The 19,201-nt window shown below is 33.8% G+C and overlaps 1 protein-coding gene across 9 annotated transcripts in view; it reads left to right on the forward strand.

Annotated features, from left to right (window-relative positions):
* CCDC148 (coiled-coil domain containing 148) overlaps nt 1–19,201 on the forward strand; it is a 297,672-nt gene that overhangs the window by 98,212 nt on the left and 180,259 nt on the right. For 8 of the 9 annotated variants that reach the window (XM_078327716.1, XM_078327714.1, XM_078327718.1 and 5 more), the window contains 6 exons: nt 865–986; nt 8,571–8,674; nt 12,817–12,899; nt 13,107–13,258; nt 14,414–14,509; nt 14,589–14,770. In XM_078327716.1, the coding sequence (XP_078183842.1) occupies nt 865–986; nt 8,571–8,674; nt 12,817–12,899; nt 13,107–13,258; nt 14,414–14,509; nt 14,589–14,770 (739 nt within the window). Of the gene's footprint in view, nt 1–864; nt 987–8,568; nt 8,675–12,430; nt 12,533–12,816; nt 12,900–13,106; nt 13,259–14,413; nt 14,510–14,588; nt 14,771–19,201 lie in introns of those variants that run through there. The other variant, XM_078327720.1, reaches the window with a different exon arrangement.

The following is a 19,201-nucleotide window of genomic DNA, read 5'->3' on the forward strand; positions in this document are numbered from 1 at the left end:
GCTAGTTACATTGAATGATTGGCCAGTTCCTTACAATCGGTTTGTTTTAATCCTCAATGGTGGTCACGATACCCTTGCTTTCCTTCACTGTGATTGGCCTGAAATGATTGGAGAGCTTCCTACAGTCATGTGATCCATGATTTATTTAATAAATTCTAATTACTCTATATGACACAGATGAATTATTCATATAATTGAGGTGGACATACATGTTTTGTTTGACTTACTCAAATTGTTATACTTTATGCTACTTGAACTTAGAGTACCGCTTACTTATGTTTTAGTTTATCCAAATGGTTCATATCATGCCAAACTAGCACATTGTATGTATTTGGATATAGAATACTCAGACGTTTTACATCATTTTAATATTTTTCAACCTATTAAACTTTTAGCTTTCAGTTTTAACCTTTCTTTCAAATTTAATTAAATTTCTTTGATTTGTCTAAGTTAGAAATGCATCTGACTTAAAAATCTGTTTATGTAATTTGATTTATAATTATGTGATACTTAATATTCACAGTTGATGTCTATCACATTTTAAATAAAAAGAATGGGTTAACAGTGGTCATACTTTGTAGCTTGGCATTATAATTTTCTAAAATCTTCAATATATGGTAGTAACTTAGATGAAAACATTCCCTTTGTACCCTTTCAGAAGTAATGATGTACAAGAAATAAAGTGGCCATATTCTAAGAGTTTCTAGAAATAGAAGCTTCAAATATGTTATCCATATTGTAATATATTATTTCTTGTATTTGCTTAAAAATATTTAAAAATAGATCTGGTTGCCGTAATTATTTTTTAACTTTCAATAACATGATATTCTTTCTTTGTCATTTTTCTGTTTTTTTGACTACTAGATAATCTGGTATTCCATATGAAAAATGAGATGAAAAGCGCCAAATACAAACCAGTAGACTATCAACAATTGCGTGCATTAACTGAAGCAAAAAAATTAGCTTCTGCCTCTGCAGAGCTAAAGGTTAGAAGTTGTGAGTGTGTGTGTGTTTTTCTAGTTTCAGAAAATTGAATTGCTAAAAAGTATTTACATTGCAAATGTGAAAATAAATGACATTCCAAATAGTTGTTAGAAACTCCCAAGTAATAATAAAAGTGAATAGCAACTAACGTTTATCGAATGCCCTCAGACACCGTTATATAGTTTACATGCATTCATGCATTACCCACTTAATGTTCAGAACAACTGTTCAAGGTCTAAATTCAACTTTATTTTTTGAAACACAGTTAGTTTATTAGCTTTCAACAACTTCCAACTTAATCTGAAGAATAAAAATTGTTAGTAGTTACCAGCCATGTACTATTATCTGATTAAGGCTCCTCCAACACTATATAAATATGCCCTCAGGTGCTCTTTTCTTTTTTTTTAATTAATTAATTAATTTATTTTAGAGTGAGTCTTTTCCATCTGCGCCTCCCGAGTACCTGGAACCACAGGCACATGCCATCACACCTGGCTAATATTTTTGTATTTTCAGCAGAGACGGCATTTCACGATGTTGGCCAGGATGGTCTCGCTCTCTTTTTTCTCAGGTGCTCTTTTCTAGAATTCTGTTTTTGGTTTAAATATATGTTCCAAGCCAGGGTGAACCTAGGCTATATTTGAAAGGAGATTTCGTGCAAGTGATTGTGCACAGTATTTTAGGACCATGTGTAGTTTAGGCTTACTCATATGCTATGTTTCTCTCTTGTGCAAATAATAGAGTTATTGAAAACAGTATTTTCGTTTCTTGGCTGCATTAAAAAACAGGTAAGGTGAAGAAATATATTAAGTAATTTATAAGTTCTTTATATTTAAATTTTTCATATTTTGTCCATTTTGTTTTTTATTGTTAATATCTTTTTTATAGAAGGCAATTGTTATGATTTCAAAGCACATTTGATACTCTATTTTGGATAGACTACCATATATTCTCAAACTAAGACAACCACTTAAAAGCATGGCATTACTTATTTGGTTTATATAACTTTAAAATAAGTTAATATTACAGGAACATTCAAATAAATTTTGTGGTAAAGTCATATTACTGTCATCCTAACAAAACTTCATATTTCTGACTTCTATCTATTGAACACATATATGTAAACATAAACAATACATATTTTTTTTATGATAAACATAGATATGAAGTCAGGTATACTTTTCTCTTTAACATTCTGTCACATAATCTTTAAATATTGTTCAAGCCAATAAATATTTTTTATTTGCCTACTATTTGCCCTGAAGATACAAAAGTAAGCGAAATATAGTCCTTACCCTTTATGAAGTTTACTGTTTACTGCGGGAGGGAAAGGAGTCAGTGTTTATCAAATAAGCCTGGCAGTAAAATTATCCCAAGTATAAACTGCAATAAAAAACATGCTGTCTGGTGTATAATAGGACTTGGTCTTCACTGAGTGGTTAGGGAAGGCTTTTCTGAGGATGGGATATTCGAATAGGGATCTCAAGGCCAATAAAATACAAAGTTACAATGAGATAGGATAAATCAGTTCTGGTGTTCTATTGCACAGTAGGGTGAGGATGAGTAACAGTAAAGTATTGTATATTGCAAAACATTTAGAAGAGAGGCTGTTGAATATACTCCCCATGAAGAAATGATAAATGCTTGAGATGCTGGCTGTGCTAAATACCCCAATTTGACATATATTTGTACATAACATATATGTATTAAAACATCAAATTGTGCCTATAAGTATGCACAATTAAAATATGTCAATTAAAAATCTAATACAAAAGAATTAACTAGATAAAACAGGAATGACAAATACTTCTAAATAGAAAAAGATGCATGCATTATTATCCCACCCCAATTTTTAGGTATTTGAGATGTATCCAATTTTGTGATAATAGGAATTATGCTACTTCAAGAATAGAGACTTTTCATGTTTTAGAATCCTGTACTCCCACAGGAAAAATTCACATGATTGGGATGTCTAGACCAAATGTACGTTTTTTAGTGTTTTTGAGACATGTTACCAAATTTCTTTCCCAAGGTATTGTTTTAATAAAGATACCACACAAATGTATTCTCTACACCCTTGTCAGTATTAGAGTATATACACATGTGTATATAAATGTATATATATACACACACATATATAAATGTATATATATTCATATATATATATATATTCATATACACACACACACTTATATTTCTAATACCATCCATTCATCCCAGATGTACCAAAAAAGACATTTTGACTGAATATAGAATGGCTGAGTGTTAAAATCAGTATTTAATCAAAGTGAATTTCTCTTTGGTGATAGACTCATTATGAAAGAATCAATATATTTCATATTTTTCATTATTATTGTGGTTTTTATAGTTTAATATTAAGTACAGGAACAATAATTTCTCAGCACTGTCAGCTGCTAGATTGCTACTCTGATCCTTGTATTCACATATTTGTGAGGTTAAACAGATGCTCACATTCAACTGGCATTTTAAGTAACATCACTAATCTTTTTGTTCATAGTGGAATATAATTCAGGAATAAGCTTTTCTAGAAATAACTGTGTACCTGGAATTCATAGCTTGGCAAACCTCAAAAAATCCTTGTCTTTAACTAATGAAAATGGTTCACAGTCTGTAGCGATCATTTTGACAAGCTTTTGCTTCCATTTTTAGTCTCTATAGATTCCTGATGATAAGGAATTATCCTTTTAAAGCATTTTGGAATGTCTGTTATTTTGAATTTCAGTTAGAACAAAATGTGTCCTAGGTACTTCATCATTTTCTAACACTTGCTTTTTTTTTCTTCATACAGTTTTCATTTTTTATTATATCTGGATTAAGGATGATGCATTGGTAATATTGTTGTGCATTAGTTTTTGGAGTCTTCCCTTCTCATTTAATTTAGAGACGGCAAGTTGACATTTTGCTTTTAATTTATTCTTGTAAGTTGTGAACAATTGCTAAATAGAACTTTTTCTTAAAAGACTCATGGCTTAAATGGAATTAAATAACTGGAAATTAAATAGAACTCAAAGGTTTTTTTTTTAATGTTATGAATGCTAAGATACCAAACAGTCCACACTAACTAGAATCATGATTATAATAATATCTGTTATTCTTTAATATATTATTTGAATTAAAAATATATATAGGCTCAAAAAGAATATATTATTATTCTTAGTGTTATATAGCTAACACATTCTCTCTTAATATTTGTGTTAATTGGCAGATTATTTCCCTGTTTTAGTATTTAAATGTACTCTTTTTTTACACATGTAATTAACAGTTTTAATAATCGTTAATTATTATTTCACTTTTCTCTGGCAATATTAAATATAAGCATATTCAAATAAAATGATAAAATAGTAACATTTAAAGCACATAAGAGGATTATAGCTTCAAGTTACATCTAGAATACTTAGCTACCTGTCTGATTTGTACTACTGATACTATGATGTGAAGGTCATCTATAAAATCACAGTGTCATTGATCATGCATAGTTTCTGGGATGCCAGCCATATAAGACTGAAGTGGACAGTCAGTGATGTAGTCTTTCAAAGGCTGAGATTGAACCTGAAGACAAATAATGGAGTTGGGCTAAAAACTGAGACAAATTTTGGTACATTGTATGTAATTGTTCATTTCCAGTGTATTAACTGCAAAAGAGATCTCTGCAAATATTTTAAAATTTGAATTTCTTTGCTTAGAAACTTCTTGTCCAACTCGAAGATCTATTAATCTTTTAAAAAATATTATAGTATAGAAAATTATAAACATATGCACAATTGGATTGAATGGTATAGTGAATCTCCAAGTCACATTCTTCAGCTTCAACAGTGATCAACATTTGGCCATTGTTTTCTATACTCCTATCCACAAACCACCCCCCGCCCCATGCCAGATTGTTTTGAAGCAAATCACAGACATCATAATATTTCACTTAAAAATATTTCAACATGTATTGCTAAAAGAGTAGAGATTATTTTAAAGCCTTACAATACTATTACCATGTCTAAAAATGTTGTCTTAATAATTTTTAGTGTTGTTTCCTTGATTATCTCAAAATTTTTTTCTTAAATTTTATTCAGATCAGCATTGATACATGATCTGTACATTATAATTGGTTTTAATTTTTTAAGATTTCCTCCTCTATCCTTTTGTATTTTGTAATTTATTTTTTGAAGAAATTGTATTGTTTGTCTTATAGTTTGAATTATGCAGATTACATCCTGGTGGTGCCATTTAACATGCTTTTCTGTTTCTTGTATTTCCAGCAAATTGGCAGTTATATTTAGAGACTTGATCAGATTCAAGTTCAATTTATTTTGACAAGAACACTTATTGATGGTAGTTTTGTGCTCCAATCTTTTTCTATTACAAATGGTGTTGCAGTAAATAGCTTTGTGCATATATCTTTTTATACTTTTGCCAAAATAATTTTAAGATGTAGTTCTATAAATGAGGTTGCTAGGTCACAGGATAAATGCATATGAAATCTTGTGATACATCTCCAAATTCTCTTCTATGGGAGTTGTATCACTTTGTACTTCCACTAGCAATATGAGACAGAACATGCTTTCTATGGCCTCACAGAGTGTTTTCTTAAACATTTGTGTTTCTGCCAACCTGATATATGAGAAATTGCATCTTACTGTAGTTGTTTTTTTCTTTTTATTTATGTTAACAGTCCTTTATTGAGTTATAACTTACATATAGTAAAATGTATAAATCTTAAGGGTATATCCAAGTGAAATTTGACAAACATATACATACATGTAACCACCATTTAATTGTCTACTAGTTATTGACATCTGTCTCAAAAGATGGATCTTCTGGTTCAAAGGGATTTTGTAATATTTCAAGGTATCTAATTAGGATTTTATTGTCTTGGACCAACACAATAAGCCATATACAGGAAACCACTGGTTTCTGATTCTTTTATGAATTCATTATTTTATCATTTTTCCAGAGTATTTTTTTTTTTGAGACGGAGTTTCACTCTTGTTACCCAGGCTGGAGTGCAATGGCGCGATCTCGGCTCATGGCAACCTCCGCCTCCTGGGTTCAGGCAGTTCTCCTGCCTCAGCCTCCTGGGTAGCTGGGATTACAGGCACATGCCACCATGCCCAGCTAATTTATTTGCATTTTTAGTAGAGACGGGGTTTCACCATGTTGACCAGGATGGTCTCGATCTCTTGACCTCATGATACACCCGCCTTGGCCTCCCAAAGTGCTGGGATTACAGGCCAGAGTATTTTTAAATCATCAGCATTCTGCACAAATTATCATCCACCTTAAGTATTGACTTCATATGGTGTATTGCTCAGTAAAATGAACTGAAATCACCTAGACATCTCTCTGCTGGTAAAAACAGAACTTTAAATCTTTTTGTTCTTTTTAAGGCCTTATTTTTCTTCATTTTTGGCCCGAGGATATAAGTGGAATCAATGAGTGAATTTATTTTTAAAAAATCAGTATGTTCTGCAAAATATTGGAATTGTCTAGTAAAAAATAGTAGCTTTATTTTGACTTTTATAGTCTACTTAATTGGCCTTTCCCTGGGCCCAAAGGCGAAAGCATTGATTTTTTTTTCAAACTATAAAAATGTGTCCCCATCTTTCACCAATGTATTTTAATTTTTTGTACAACATGGATAAAATATGCCAAAGAAATCTAGTTTTAAAAATTTTATTTGTTGCAACAAACTTTAGAGACTGTGTATGGTAAATGGCTGAAATGAGTTTTAAGCATTCTTAAAGTGAACACTAAAATGTCAGATTTTAGAAATACTGTGTGCTTGTATTTTTTTAGTAGGTAAAATAGAGTCAGCTGAGTGTTTCCTGTGCTTTTAAAAATGTACTTTCCTCTGTACTTTTATAACTGTAGCACTCTTAAGACCTTCTTAGGAGAAAATATTTGACTTTGACTTCGTATTTTTTAAAAGTAATCTTTGGGTTAATTTGTTTTCTTATACCCCCAATTTTGAATCAGTAACCAGAACAGCAGAAAGATATACTCAAGGTTAAAGTAATCAGTGAATGACAGCTGGAAATAGCATGCATTATAAAGATTCCTTTTTGGAACTTGTCTTCTGAAGTCTTTATATCTCCATATTGATTTTTTAAAGCTTTTAGGGTACTAAGTACTTTAACAGCAGAGAAATTATGAAATATGCATATTTCATCAAGTTTCTGATTTACACTTTTGTAGTTTAAAATTGTTAATATGGAATACATGAGTTCGGAGTATGCATGAGTATAAGTTAGAGTCTAACCAGGGAACAGACATCACTTGAGAATCTAGAGTACAGTGGTTTTTAATGTAGGAATATGGGTATTTAGGTGATAGCACTGAGAAGACAGAGGACTGGGAGGCAATACAGAGATTGACAAGTACAGGAAATCACTGCCATCCATAGGTCGGGGACGTACAGAAGAAGCAAGGCCATGCCACATTCCATGGGGTGAGGTTACCCAGAGATAGTTGGAACCATAGTGGAACTGCCTAGAGAAAAGTTGGAGCAATGATACCATGCAAATGCTCCCGGAGACCCTGTGAGAGTAGAGAAGGCAAGATGATGTAATCCTTCAGCTTCTCCTTTCTTCCCTGCCTTGTCTCCTATCCCAGTGTCTTGCTTTGGCTGAAGCCAACTGATAGGGGTGCCTGAGAAACACGCTGCTCTGTGAGATGGAGCAGATCAGGCAAACAGCCAGAAATGGATCTAAGGCAAACAGATCCAGGGCTGATATATTTGGGCTTTTCAGCAGAAACCCAAAGCATTAATTATGTACTATATTTTTTAAAAGTCATAAAATTGAGGAAAAATTAAGTTTAGTTGAAAATTTAGATTTCAATGCTACTTGATTTTTCATATATCTTTAAGTATCTTCAAATAAATATTTGCTTAAATTAAGAAATTTTATTTACAAAGACAGACATAGAGTTGAAAGATTAAAATTGAGTGTTCCAGGTCATATTTCTAGTAAGTATTGAAGCCAGGCCTTCTAAAAACTTATCCAATGACTCTTTCCCATCTTATGCTGAGGGATCAGATACAAACCAATCTACTCTTTCCCATCTTATGCTAAGGGATCAGATACAAACCAATCTAAACACCGAGGTTCTTTGTTACTCTGATGTTTATGGGCTTTATAATCTTGACCACATCTTTTAACTTCTCATACATTCAATATTCTCCTCCAAAAATGTGAATAAAGATGCATGTGATGCCTGACAGGAAAGATAAATTCAAAAGGGGAGAAATGAAACCTCTTGAAAAAATTTCTGGGGTTGTTTGAATTAGGGCATTATTCATTTCATGTATGGAAAATAGAATGACTTCACCTTTGTTTTAATAAGTACTTTAAAAACAGTTCTTAAGTTGGTTAGTATTCCAAACCATTTTTCTTTCTCCTTCCTGCTTTTAAAAATCAAACTTATTTTAGGTAGATTTTGTGTTAGAAGATGCACTGGTAAGAATCTAAAAAGAGAAACTATTTAACTTAGAAAATCCAGATTAAACATTTCTGTTATGGAAAACACATTCTGAAAACTTTGAACTTGCTCTTCTTTTGTTCCTCTAAATCTAGATCAGAAAAGCAATGTTGACTTCAAAGATATCTAAAGAACAAACACTAGTAAAACAACACAAGCAAGTGTGGTGGCAGGAATACCAGAGGCTGAATGAAGTCAGGTAAGAAATGGGGGAAATAGTAAGAACACGTAGAAATTACTAGGACTAGCACTTATCTTTTCAGACGTTCTATAACGTTCCATGTTAATTAACCATTACAATAAAAATTTAAAGTTACAATTTGAATGTGAGACAAATTAAAATCCTTTCATTTCCTCAGCTTAATCTGAAATCCAGTGAATATATTAATATGGCTTTTGCTTCCTGTCAGAAAAAAGATAATCTTCTGTATGTGCCAGTCACTTCCACACTCCCACTCATACTTGTGTTTAGTGTTTACCTTTATTATACTTAGTATATTGGATTATAATGTTTTGTTTACATGTTTTTTTCTTCCCTATAAAGTGGTAAACATCCTATCAAGGGCAAACATCTCATCATATTCATTTTTATACAGTAGAATACACAGGAGAGATGTAAATGCCTTTAATACATGGATGAGCTAATGAACACGGAGTTCAAGACATGAATGGTTTCTGGATGTAATTGCATCATGACCAACTTACTCAATTTTGATTTTTGACTTATTATTTCCAACATTCACTTAAAGATAAATTAAAATGAAATATTGATTCTATAGTTGATCTTAATTGTAATATTTGAAAAAATAGATTTTTGCAAAGGTCAAAGTGAAAAGAGAAGGCAAATATGTTTCTCCTTCATTTATAGCATATATACTTTTTTGATGATATGTATAAAAGTGTGCTTTTAAAATGTGCATTTTAAAGCATTTATTTTGTATCAAAGGAGATAATTTGTGTGGTCTTATTTTAAGTAAAGTTTCTAAATGCTATTTACTTTTAGGTGTTTTTATGTTGATGAGTTTCTTATTCTGGCAGGTGACTCCTCTATGTGAAATAGAAGGCTTATAATTGAAAATGGTTTTACATTATTGTGTAACTTAAAACCAAAAAAAAAGTTATATGGACTTCATCACCATACATATACTATACTAACAATAAAATTAGACCCATCTTATCCTACAAAAAAAAATCACCTTTTGTGGAGAGAATGTTTGAGGCCATTGAAAATTTATTTTTGGAAAATCTGCATAACTTGAAACATGGTAAAAAAAGAAAGCCATTAGGAAGATTTAATTATGGTGTTCCATGATGCAAGTTCAAATGTAAAGGAAGACACTGGGAAAAGTTTTTTTTGTTTGTTTTTGTTTTGTTTTTTAATCTTGGCTATTCCTCATCTTTTTAAATGTGTATATTAAGCTGTTCTTGAGCTAGGTAGAAGAGGTGAATACGTATCATTACGGAAAATAATTCTTTTGGCTAACCTAGAATGACATAAAGAAAATGGAAGTGAGGAGCATTTAAGTAATAATAACCTTAATGTCTCAGTGTCTAAGAATTTGTAAGGGCTGAAAATTGGACAAAATTAAGAATTCCATAATAAGTTTCTGTGTTATTCTAGAATGAAGACTAATTTCAATACGTGTTCGGTGCAACTAAAAACTAACAGCAATAGGAGATAAGTTAGAGAAATGACTACCTCATGGAGAATTTAGGGCCACCAACAAATTAGAAGTAGTTAAAGTCCTATCAGTGTTTGTCAACCTTTAGAAATCAACATCCCCTTTTAATAAGCAAGATTCTATGCCTTACTGTAAAAGACTATATTTAAGAATCTTAGGCAGGCAGAGGATAAGGGCTTATGATGACCCTAACATTTGTTAGGTAATTTAATATGTGCCAGGTAGTTTTAGGTTGAGCAAAAGCCACAATTATTTTGCACTAACCAAATATGTTAAGTCCTTTACACATTTTATCTCAATACTTACAACGACCCTATAAAGTAGTCATCATTGCTCTCCTAATTTTACAGATGAGAATCCTGAGTCTTAGATGGTGAAAGTTATTTGTAGATGATAAATAACCTAGTTTGTGTAGAGCTAGGATTGGAACACTTTCCCCTAACTTCTATGCTCTATGGCTTGGAGTTGAGTAGCTTTTCCTTTTTTCTACAGAGTTCTGTTTACATCACCTGAGATCCACCTTGTCTAGCCTTGCTGGCAAAAACAAAAGTTTTGTCAGGGTGTGGCGGTGCATACCTGTAGTCCCAGCTACTTGGGAGGCTAAGGCAGGAGGATTGCTTGAGCCTAGGAGGTCAAGGCTGCAGTACATTATGATTACACCTATGAACAGTCACTGCACACTAGCCTGGGCAACATCGTGAGACCCTCAATATGTAAAAACAACAACAAAACAAAATGAAAACATGTTGCCAACCTTTAATTTTTTGAAATTTGTTCTAAGAAAAGTATACAAAATTTTCAAATGTAAAATTATGTTTAATATTTACATCTATACAGTTTTATTTAAAATATGTTATACCTTATCAAACTATACCCCTTGAGATCTTTGATACAGTTTCCCAGAGGCACTTTCTCCCTTGTTTCATTCTAGTACCACAAAGACTCCGTCGAGTTTTTATGTGCTCATTTGCCCAGATGACATGTTAATCTACTCAGTGCAACCACCTACAGATAAGATACCCTGGTGAAGGGCATTTTTGAGCCTTCAGGTGTCTACCTTGGTATAGGTTCTTATCCTTCCAGGAAGGTGCCTATCAGTCTCCTCAGAACATCAAAAATTACCCATATCTTCATTTTTCTGGCAGTTTGTATGCTCTGTTATGACTTTCTGGGTGCCGAGCTAGATGGTTTTTAAGTGCTATGTTTTTGGTTAAACAAATCTGTTCTGGAATAACTTCTGGTTTGACTCAACGATTATGCACTCATCCTCCATGTAACAGTTGCAAATGTGATCTTAAAAATATTTCTGGCAGAAACTACCTGCTGGAAAAATAGACAGTGAGGTTTCATTTACAATATCACCCTTCCTTTATACATTTAAACAAAAACCAAAACCTGTCCCATGTAAATTGGCTTAGAAAATGATGATGTATACATAAAATGGAATACTGTGGAGTCATTACAATGATAATTATGAAAACTATTTAGAAACATCTAAAAAAATTAGTGTTAGGCAAAAAAAAATCCCACAATATAAAACGTTAAATATGTCATGGTTATGGCCATGTACAATATACATACATGTACATGAGGGCTAGAAACTTATCTGGAAAAATAAAAATAATAATTGTATTAAAGTTATAATTGTTGCTTTTTTATTTTATACCATTTTAATACTGTAATAATCGTGATACAACTTTTTTCCATGATTTAATCAGATCTGCCATAAGCAAGGGGAGATTATAATATTTTTGGATGCCCATTTAGAGTTAGTTATGGTTTTACTCTAAAAATTGACTATATTTTTAAAATATATAGGCCAGGTATGGTGGCTCATGCCTGTAATCCCAACCCTTTGGGAGGTCGAGGTGGGTGGGTCACCTGATGTCAGGAGTTCAAGACCAGCCTGGCCAATGTAGTGAAACTCTCTACTAAAAATACACACACATACACACACGCACACTAGGTGTAGTGGCGCATGCCTGTAGTTCCACCTACTCAGGAGGCTTAGGGATGAGAATCACTTGAACACCAGAGACAAAGGTTGCAGTGAACCGAGATTGTGCCACTGCACTCCAGCCTGAGCGACCAAGCGAGACTCCATAAAAAAAAATACATATGTACAAACAAAAAAATGTGTACATATATATAAGCTCATGAAGATTTGTTGCTCTAATTAATGTATTAAAAATAAAATATAATTTTACTTCCATCTCTGTAATTCAGGGTCTCATCATTTCTGAACTTTTAAAATTACCTCCTTATTGTTCCAGGTTGTCTGACCCCTTCTCCTTCATCTTCCATCTCTATTGCTCATATCTCCTTCTCCTCATTTTGCCACATTGGGAATATTTCTGAAACCCGGATCTGAGGAGGTGAGGTCAGCTTGCTGTCCTTCAGTGCTTCCCAATGCATTCTCCACATGCACTGCCAGCACCTGCTGTGAGCTGGCCTTTGCTCCCTCTGTTTCTTCTGCCTGAGCCTATGCATCTAACTCAGTGTCTAGCAAGGACCCAAGCCATGTTAAGAATTTAGTACATGGTTTTAATAAATGAACAGATTACAAAGCCACATTAGATTAAATATCTTTTTGTTTTTTTTTTTAAACCTAGATGTATGTTTATGATCATAACACTTATTGAGCTCACATCTCTTTCAGATGTAAAATGGAATCTGAAATAAAATCCCTTCTCAATGAAGAGAACATTGGAAACGAATGTCTTTGTGACCTTACACATTTTGGTAAGATTTTTTTGATCCCGTATTTAAAGGGGAGTCTTATTTTGAAGAACGAGAATGGGCCCCTCACTTCATGTTCTTTTAATATTAACTGCCATTTGTTTTTTTCTAAAGGAGTCCCCAAATAAGTCTGCACTCTAAGGATCTGTTCTTGGAGATACTTAAAATAATAATAATGTGTTCCTCTGATTCAATTTTGTTTCACCATAGAGCAAGAGCTATCAGAACAATGGCACACATATCTTAAAAATGTGATAAATCCTATTCAGCAGCTGAGAGCAGATCTAAAATACAGACAGCATCACACTTTGCAGCATTCACACTCATATATTGAGTTTAACTCCATGAAAGTATTGGAAGAGGTTAGTATGTTACCTTTATTTTTGATAATGTAATATTTCATTTTTGTCCCAACTAGAAGAGTTTGAGATAACAAACAAACATGTGTGATTTGTGTATTAACTCATATTAATATGTAATTAATATTTAAATAGGTCAGCTAATTGTGTCCATTAAATATTTTAAACACATGCCTGAACTCTGTCCAAGCACCCTCATTTCTTGCCTGGAATGTTCCAGTGGCCTCATAACTGGCTTCCTGACTTTCATTCTTGCCTCTCCTCCCATTGCATCCTGGGATCCTACCCCAGTGCAAGGGGATTAAGTCATCCTGCTGCTGAAATTTCCCAGGGGCTCCTGCGAGTACATAGGTCCTTCTATCCACCTAGCCCGTGTTTTGCTTCTTCAATCACATCTCCTAACTGACAATCTCCCTTTCCCATAAAAGCTCAGTTACCACCCAGGCTGGCCTTCTTTCTGTTTCTCCCACATGCCAGGCCCATTCCTGTACTGGCCATTTCCTCTGTCCCATTGATGTCACTTTTTGCCATTTAGATCTTGGCTTAAATGTCCTCTTCTCTGAGAGGCCTGTGCTTAGAAGCCACAGTCACTCCCTATCACACCACCCTGTTTTGACATTGTCTTTCTGCTCCTGACCCTTTCCCACATATTTTTATTAGTTTGTCAACTGCTTCCCCTCAATTGAGCATAAGCTTCTTTAGTATAGATGTGCAAGGTTTGATAAAAATTTAGGTGGTGTTAAATTTTTCTATTTTTCAGTTACTCTGTAATGTTGTTATATTGCTTTTATAAATAATAAAAAAATAGAAATGTATGCCCAGATGGCGATTAGAGGCAAGGGTACAAGAGAAGGAAGGGGTGATTGGAGCAGAGACATCTAGTAAGTTCTCTGCATTACCACAGAGAAAATAAAAATGTGGCTGCAGAGTGGCTGTGACTGCGCTGTACTTTCTGAGCTTATTTTTGGGATGTCTGGAAACCTCCTTGCAGCTCATTTGTCTGATGAGCACTGCCTACCTGGCTGGCATCTCTTTAACTCTCTTCCACAGGTCTTTAAACTTAATCACTGATTGGCTTTTGAGAATAATTCTTGTGTCTTTATAAGAATTGAATGAATTGCAATCATTTGCATGCTACTTGTTCCAAATGTCCTATAGGTTGACTTTGTGAAGAAACAATTGAAAGCTGCCTTTGAAAGACTTAGCCTGGAGCAACAGAGAATAGAAAATGATCTTTCAGACTGGACTATAAAGGCAAGTGTGATGTGGCTAGTAATTTGTGTTTATCAATTTGTTATTTATGTTAAATAAATAATCGTATACCTTTTTTCAGATACTACATCATTCTTTGGAAGAAAAGTCTAACCGGCTTACTGAACTGCCCATTGAATTAGAAAGCTTGGAATGCCCATACCCTGATTTGAAATCAGCAATCCTTAGTGAGTTCTGTAAGTTTACACAGAAATATCAAAAGAAGCTCCAACACTTTGATTTGCAATTGGAAGACATATACAGGTGATAAGATAAAACTAATTGAGTCCTGTGTAGACTTTTGACACTAAATTTTTATTTTCGTTTGGGGTCACTATACTTCTGACTTACCGTATAATTACTCTGTAATTGGAATACAATCAATAAATGTTTAGATTGACTACTTGCTAAATGGAGAGGGTTTTAGTTTTTCAAAAAAAAAATTCTTGACATAATAGCTCTTACAATTATTATAAGGTTAAAACATGATGAAAATATCTCTCTTACTGAGCTCTTCACTACACAGGTAAGAAACAGTTTTCAAATATGAATTTTCAGTAACCACAATTTTCATTTCAAGATATTAAGCTACTCTGCAGTAACTGATTCAATGGAAAATGTACCCATAGAATTATGTTACTTGTAATTGACTGTAATTTTATCCTATGATAAACACAGAGTATGTTTTCTAAATTTTAAAATACTTTCTTCTATGTGTTAAATTTCATTTTTAGGAAATACATTTTTAGTTTTCTCGCAAGAATGATTATCCACGTCTGCATGGCAAATATAAAATTCAGTTTAGCAGTGGTCATCTTCTCTAGTGTCTTGTATATTAAAATTCACTTAGAAGACAAATCCAGATACACCACTCTGAACTAGATTAACGATCTACCTTATAGTGTAGATAAAGTTTCTAGGGGACGTTTTGTAGAGAAACAGCTTTGTGTGCTATGATATTGACCTCAATATTTTCCCCAAACAATGCATATTTTAAAAGAAAACTACTGAAGGGACACATTTATAGTAAATTAAAATAAAATGTTTATAACTTTAGAATGGAAGAAAATGAATATGACAAATGTTTATATTTCTTATGAATTGCCTGTTAACTGCAGCTCCTCTGTATGAAACTACTACTGGTAAGAAATAAATACCAGGGGGAAAAAGCCTTAAATTATACCAAGTAGAGTTATTGCTTTGGTACCTTCCTGATCCAGACTCTTCAGTTGTAGCTTCTATTTGTCTCAGCACACTTGTCAGTGAATAGAGCCAATCCTAGGTGAAGTTGGAGCCCTTTCCTGAGGTTAGCTTCTCCCCATCACACACCTTTTTGTCTCCTGAGAGCCTTTCCTTCACCATCTCTCTCCTTTCTCCCTCCTATCTTGCAATAAAGCTGAGAAATAAATTAATAATATGTAATTTACACTTGATGATAGATTAATTACGTGTTAACTGGAACTCAGTCATAGTGAAGTTCTGATGCACTACAGTTAAGTCTCCAATTGTTAAATGAACATTCTCCCTACACTCCCCATCCCAATCTTGTTAAGGAGATTTTAGAACTCATCAAGAAAGAGGAAGAGGATTTGTTTGTTTGATAGTGGAGAGGGCATTATAATCAGGCTGATTAACTGCAGCTGTGAAGAAGGTGAATCTGATCCTATTCATTTAAAGCAAGTTGGCTGGCCCAGGACCTCCTCTCCCAAATGATATCTTGTCCCCCTGAGAAAGCTGACTGAAATCATGGTGTTTCTAGGTTAGCAACTCCTCGATAGGGAGGAGTTTGCCTTAGCAAATGGCAAGGAAGTCTGAAATGGCTTCCTTCCAGTAAGACCTATTCTTCACAGCCCATTTTCTTCTTTCTTTTAAATCTAATCTCAATTGCTGCTCTTTCATAATGCAACCCTGTGTGACTCAGAAACAGTTGGGATTCACAGCTACATTGAAATTACTGAAGACTAAGTGGAGGATTAGATGAATATACATCACATGCTAACAATTCTGCAGAAGGAAGAAATATTGAGGATAAAATAGCTTAGGAAGGCTTGATGGAGGAAGTAAAATTCACTAGGGACTTGGAAGAAGGGGTATGCTCAGCATAGGCAGAAGTGGGTAGGGAGGGCATTCTAAGAAGGGAGATGAATGACTAGACTGTAAACCCCTTGAGGACAAAGTAATTTGGTAGTTATATTTGTATCCTTAGCATCTTCTAAATAAAGGATTGTTCAAGTGAGTTGAATTTGAAAGGAAAAACAATGAAGGCAAGGCATGTTATGTGAACAATAGGAATCTACTTTGGAGGAAGGTAAAGTTTATAAATTATAGTTTAATAGTCTGGTTGCCACCTATAATTATCCAAAATACATTTTATACAGTTGATGATGTGTTTTACTTGATGAATATTTATTGAATAAACCTTAATATACAGTAGTCATTGCAAGCTCCCTAGTAGGGGTTCAACAGACAGATTAGTTTAGTATATGGCTTTGCCTCTGAGAAAGCTAGAAATATTTGGGGAAAGAAACATGTATACATTTACCCTGACCAAATAAAAATAACATGCAAACGTCAACTAAAGAAAATATTTTATAAATATGCTGGCAGAAAATCATGAAGCATCAATAAAAACTGAAGTTTCAGGAGTCGGGTCTTTGATAAGAAAGAGTAAAAGAGCTATTTTGAATAAATACAGAGGTCGTGACTCTCAGTAGTCCATGGCTTGTGAGCAGTAAGGCATAAAAGATACTGATTTACCTAGGACAACAAATTATAGGTTCAATCATAATATTATTTGTACTTCTAGTTTACCAGTATCTCTACTACTTTGATATGGCCTTTTGCCCTCTTTGTTCTAATTATTGGGTTCACAAAGGTTGTGTTCATGTATGTGGGAGTATGTGTATAGATAGTTGTACATTGCTGTGCTGTAAGAAAGTTGAAATATCCAGGGGGTATTTTTAATTATGAAAGGTTTTCATTGGGTTAAAGGCAGTGGACATAATGGTTAGTCCCAGTATTTATGCTAATTCTTCCTGTTTTGTAGTAGCTCGCTGGTTTGGTTGAAATGATTCCATCTCCAGATCCAAAGATAGGCAGTGATTGGGAGTATGTACCAGTCAGTGCAACCTTATTTCCCCAGGTCACAGTGACTAGCTCAGGGATGTCTAATCCTCAGAAGAGGATTAGATGAATGTACATCACATGCTGATATGGTTTGGCTGTGTCCCCACCCAAATCTCACCTTGAATTGTAATAATCCCCACGTATCAAGGCTGGGGACAGGTGGAGAAAAGTGAATCATGGGGGCAATTTCTCTATTGTCCTCCTGGTAGTTATTAAGTCTTGAGATCTGATGGTTTTATAAATGGGAGTTCCCCTGCACAAGCTTTCTTGCTTGCAACCATGTAAGATGTGACTTTGCTTCTCCTTTGCCTTCTGCCATGAGCGTGAGGCCTCCCCAGCCATGTGGAACTATGAGTCAATTAAACCTCTTTCTTTTATAAATTACCCAGTCTTGGGTATGTCTTTATTAGCAGCATCAGAACAGACTAATGCACATGCTAATATTTCTGCAGAGGAAAGAAATATTGAGGATAAAATAACTGAGGAGGGTTGATGGAAGAAGAAAAATTCACTGTGAACTTTGAAGAATGAGTAGGGTTAGCATAGGCTATCCTGAGCAGAGGTCAGGACTTTTGTTAGGTGCTTGTGAGAAGCAGTATCTTTTCTTCTGCATGGCTGAGGTTGCTGCTGGCAGTCATCTGGTGACCAAAGGAAGATAGCCCTTGAAGCCAGAGCAGAGACAGGGAGTCCTGGAGAAACTGAGCTGGTGCCTTATTTCAATGGCATAGGAAGTCCACCTCACTGCTGGAGTTTTAAGGGCCTTTAGTCCAATTATTATCTTAAACCAGCATGACTTGAATTTTTAGTTGTTTGCAACTAAAAACATCCCTAATTTGACACAATAGTTGATTTGGCTTCAAAATAGCCATAACTCATGGAATTAATCTGAAGAATTATTAAAAATATTCCAATTTATTAGGAAAATTAAGCTTGTAAAATCAACCAAACTTTAAAAATGAAGATTAACTAGTAGTTGAGGGATGGGTCTTGCACAGCCAAATATAGATACATATTTTAAAATCAAAATAAGTTAGAAAGTTCTATGTGACTATGGAGTATGTAGCGGATCAGTAGAATAAAATAGAAATAAAACAGAAAAATATTATTTAATTTACTATAAAGGCAAATTTCAAAACTGGGGAATATTGGACTATTTAAGAGATAGCATTAGATAACAGGCAATTTGAAGATGAGGTTAGATCTCTTCATTCTATTTGACACAACAAACTCCAGATGCATTAAGATATGAAGAAATAAAGTCATAAAAGAATGAGATGATAATAAAAATAAGTAATCCTGAAATGCAGAAGGCAATTCAAAGCCTATTTTCAGTGAAACGCATAAAGGAAAAGTTTAAATAAATACAATGACATAAACATTTAAAAAAAATCTAGCATGATAGTTTCTCAGAGAAGTTTTGACTCTAGTACATAGAGGCTTTTGGTTTCCAGTCTAGCACATAGAAATCTAGTTGTCACTAGCCTCTAACAACAAATAAAAAGCTGAACAAACTGAAAAATGAACAGCTTTTCTTTGTTTATCAGATGAGTGAGACCACAGCGCAAAGTG

Source organism: Callithrix jacchus, chromosome 6 (assembly GCF_049354715.1).
Source record: "Callithrix jacchus isolate 240 chromosome 6, calJac240_pri, whole genome shotgun sequence".
Lineage (NCBI taxonomy): Eukaryota > Metazoa > Chordata > Mammalia > Primates > Cebidae > Callithrix > Callithrix jacchus.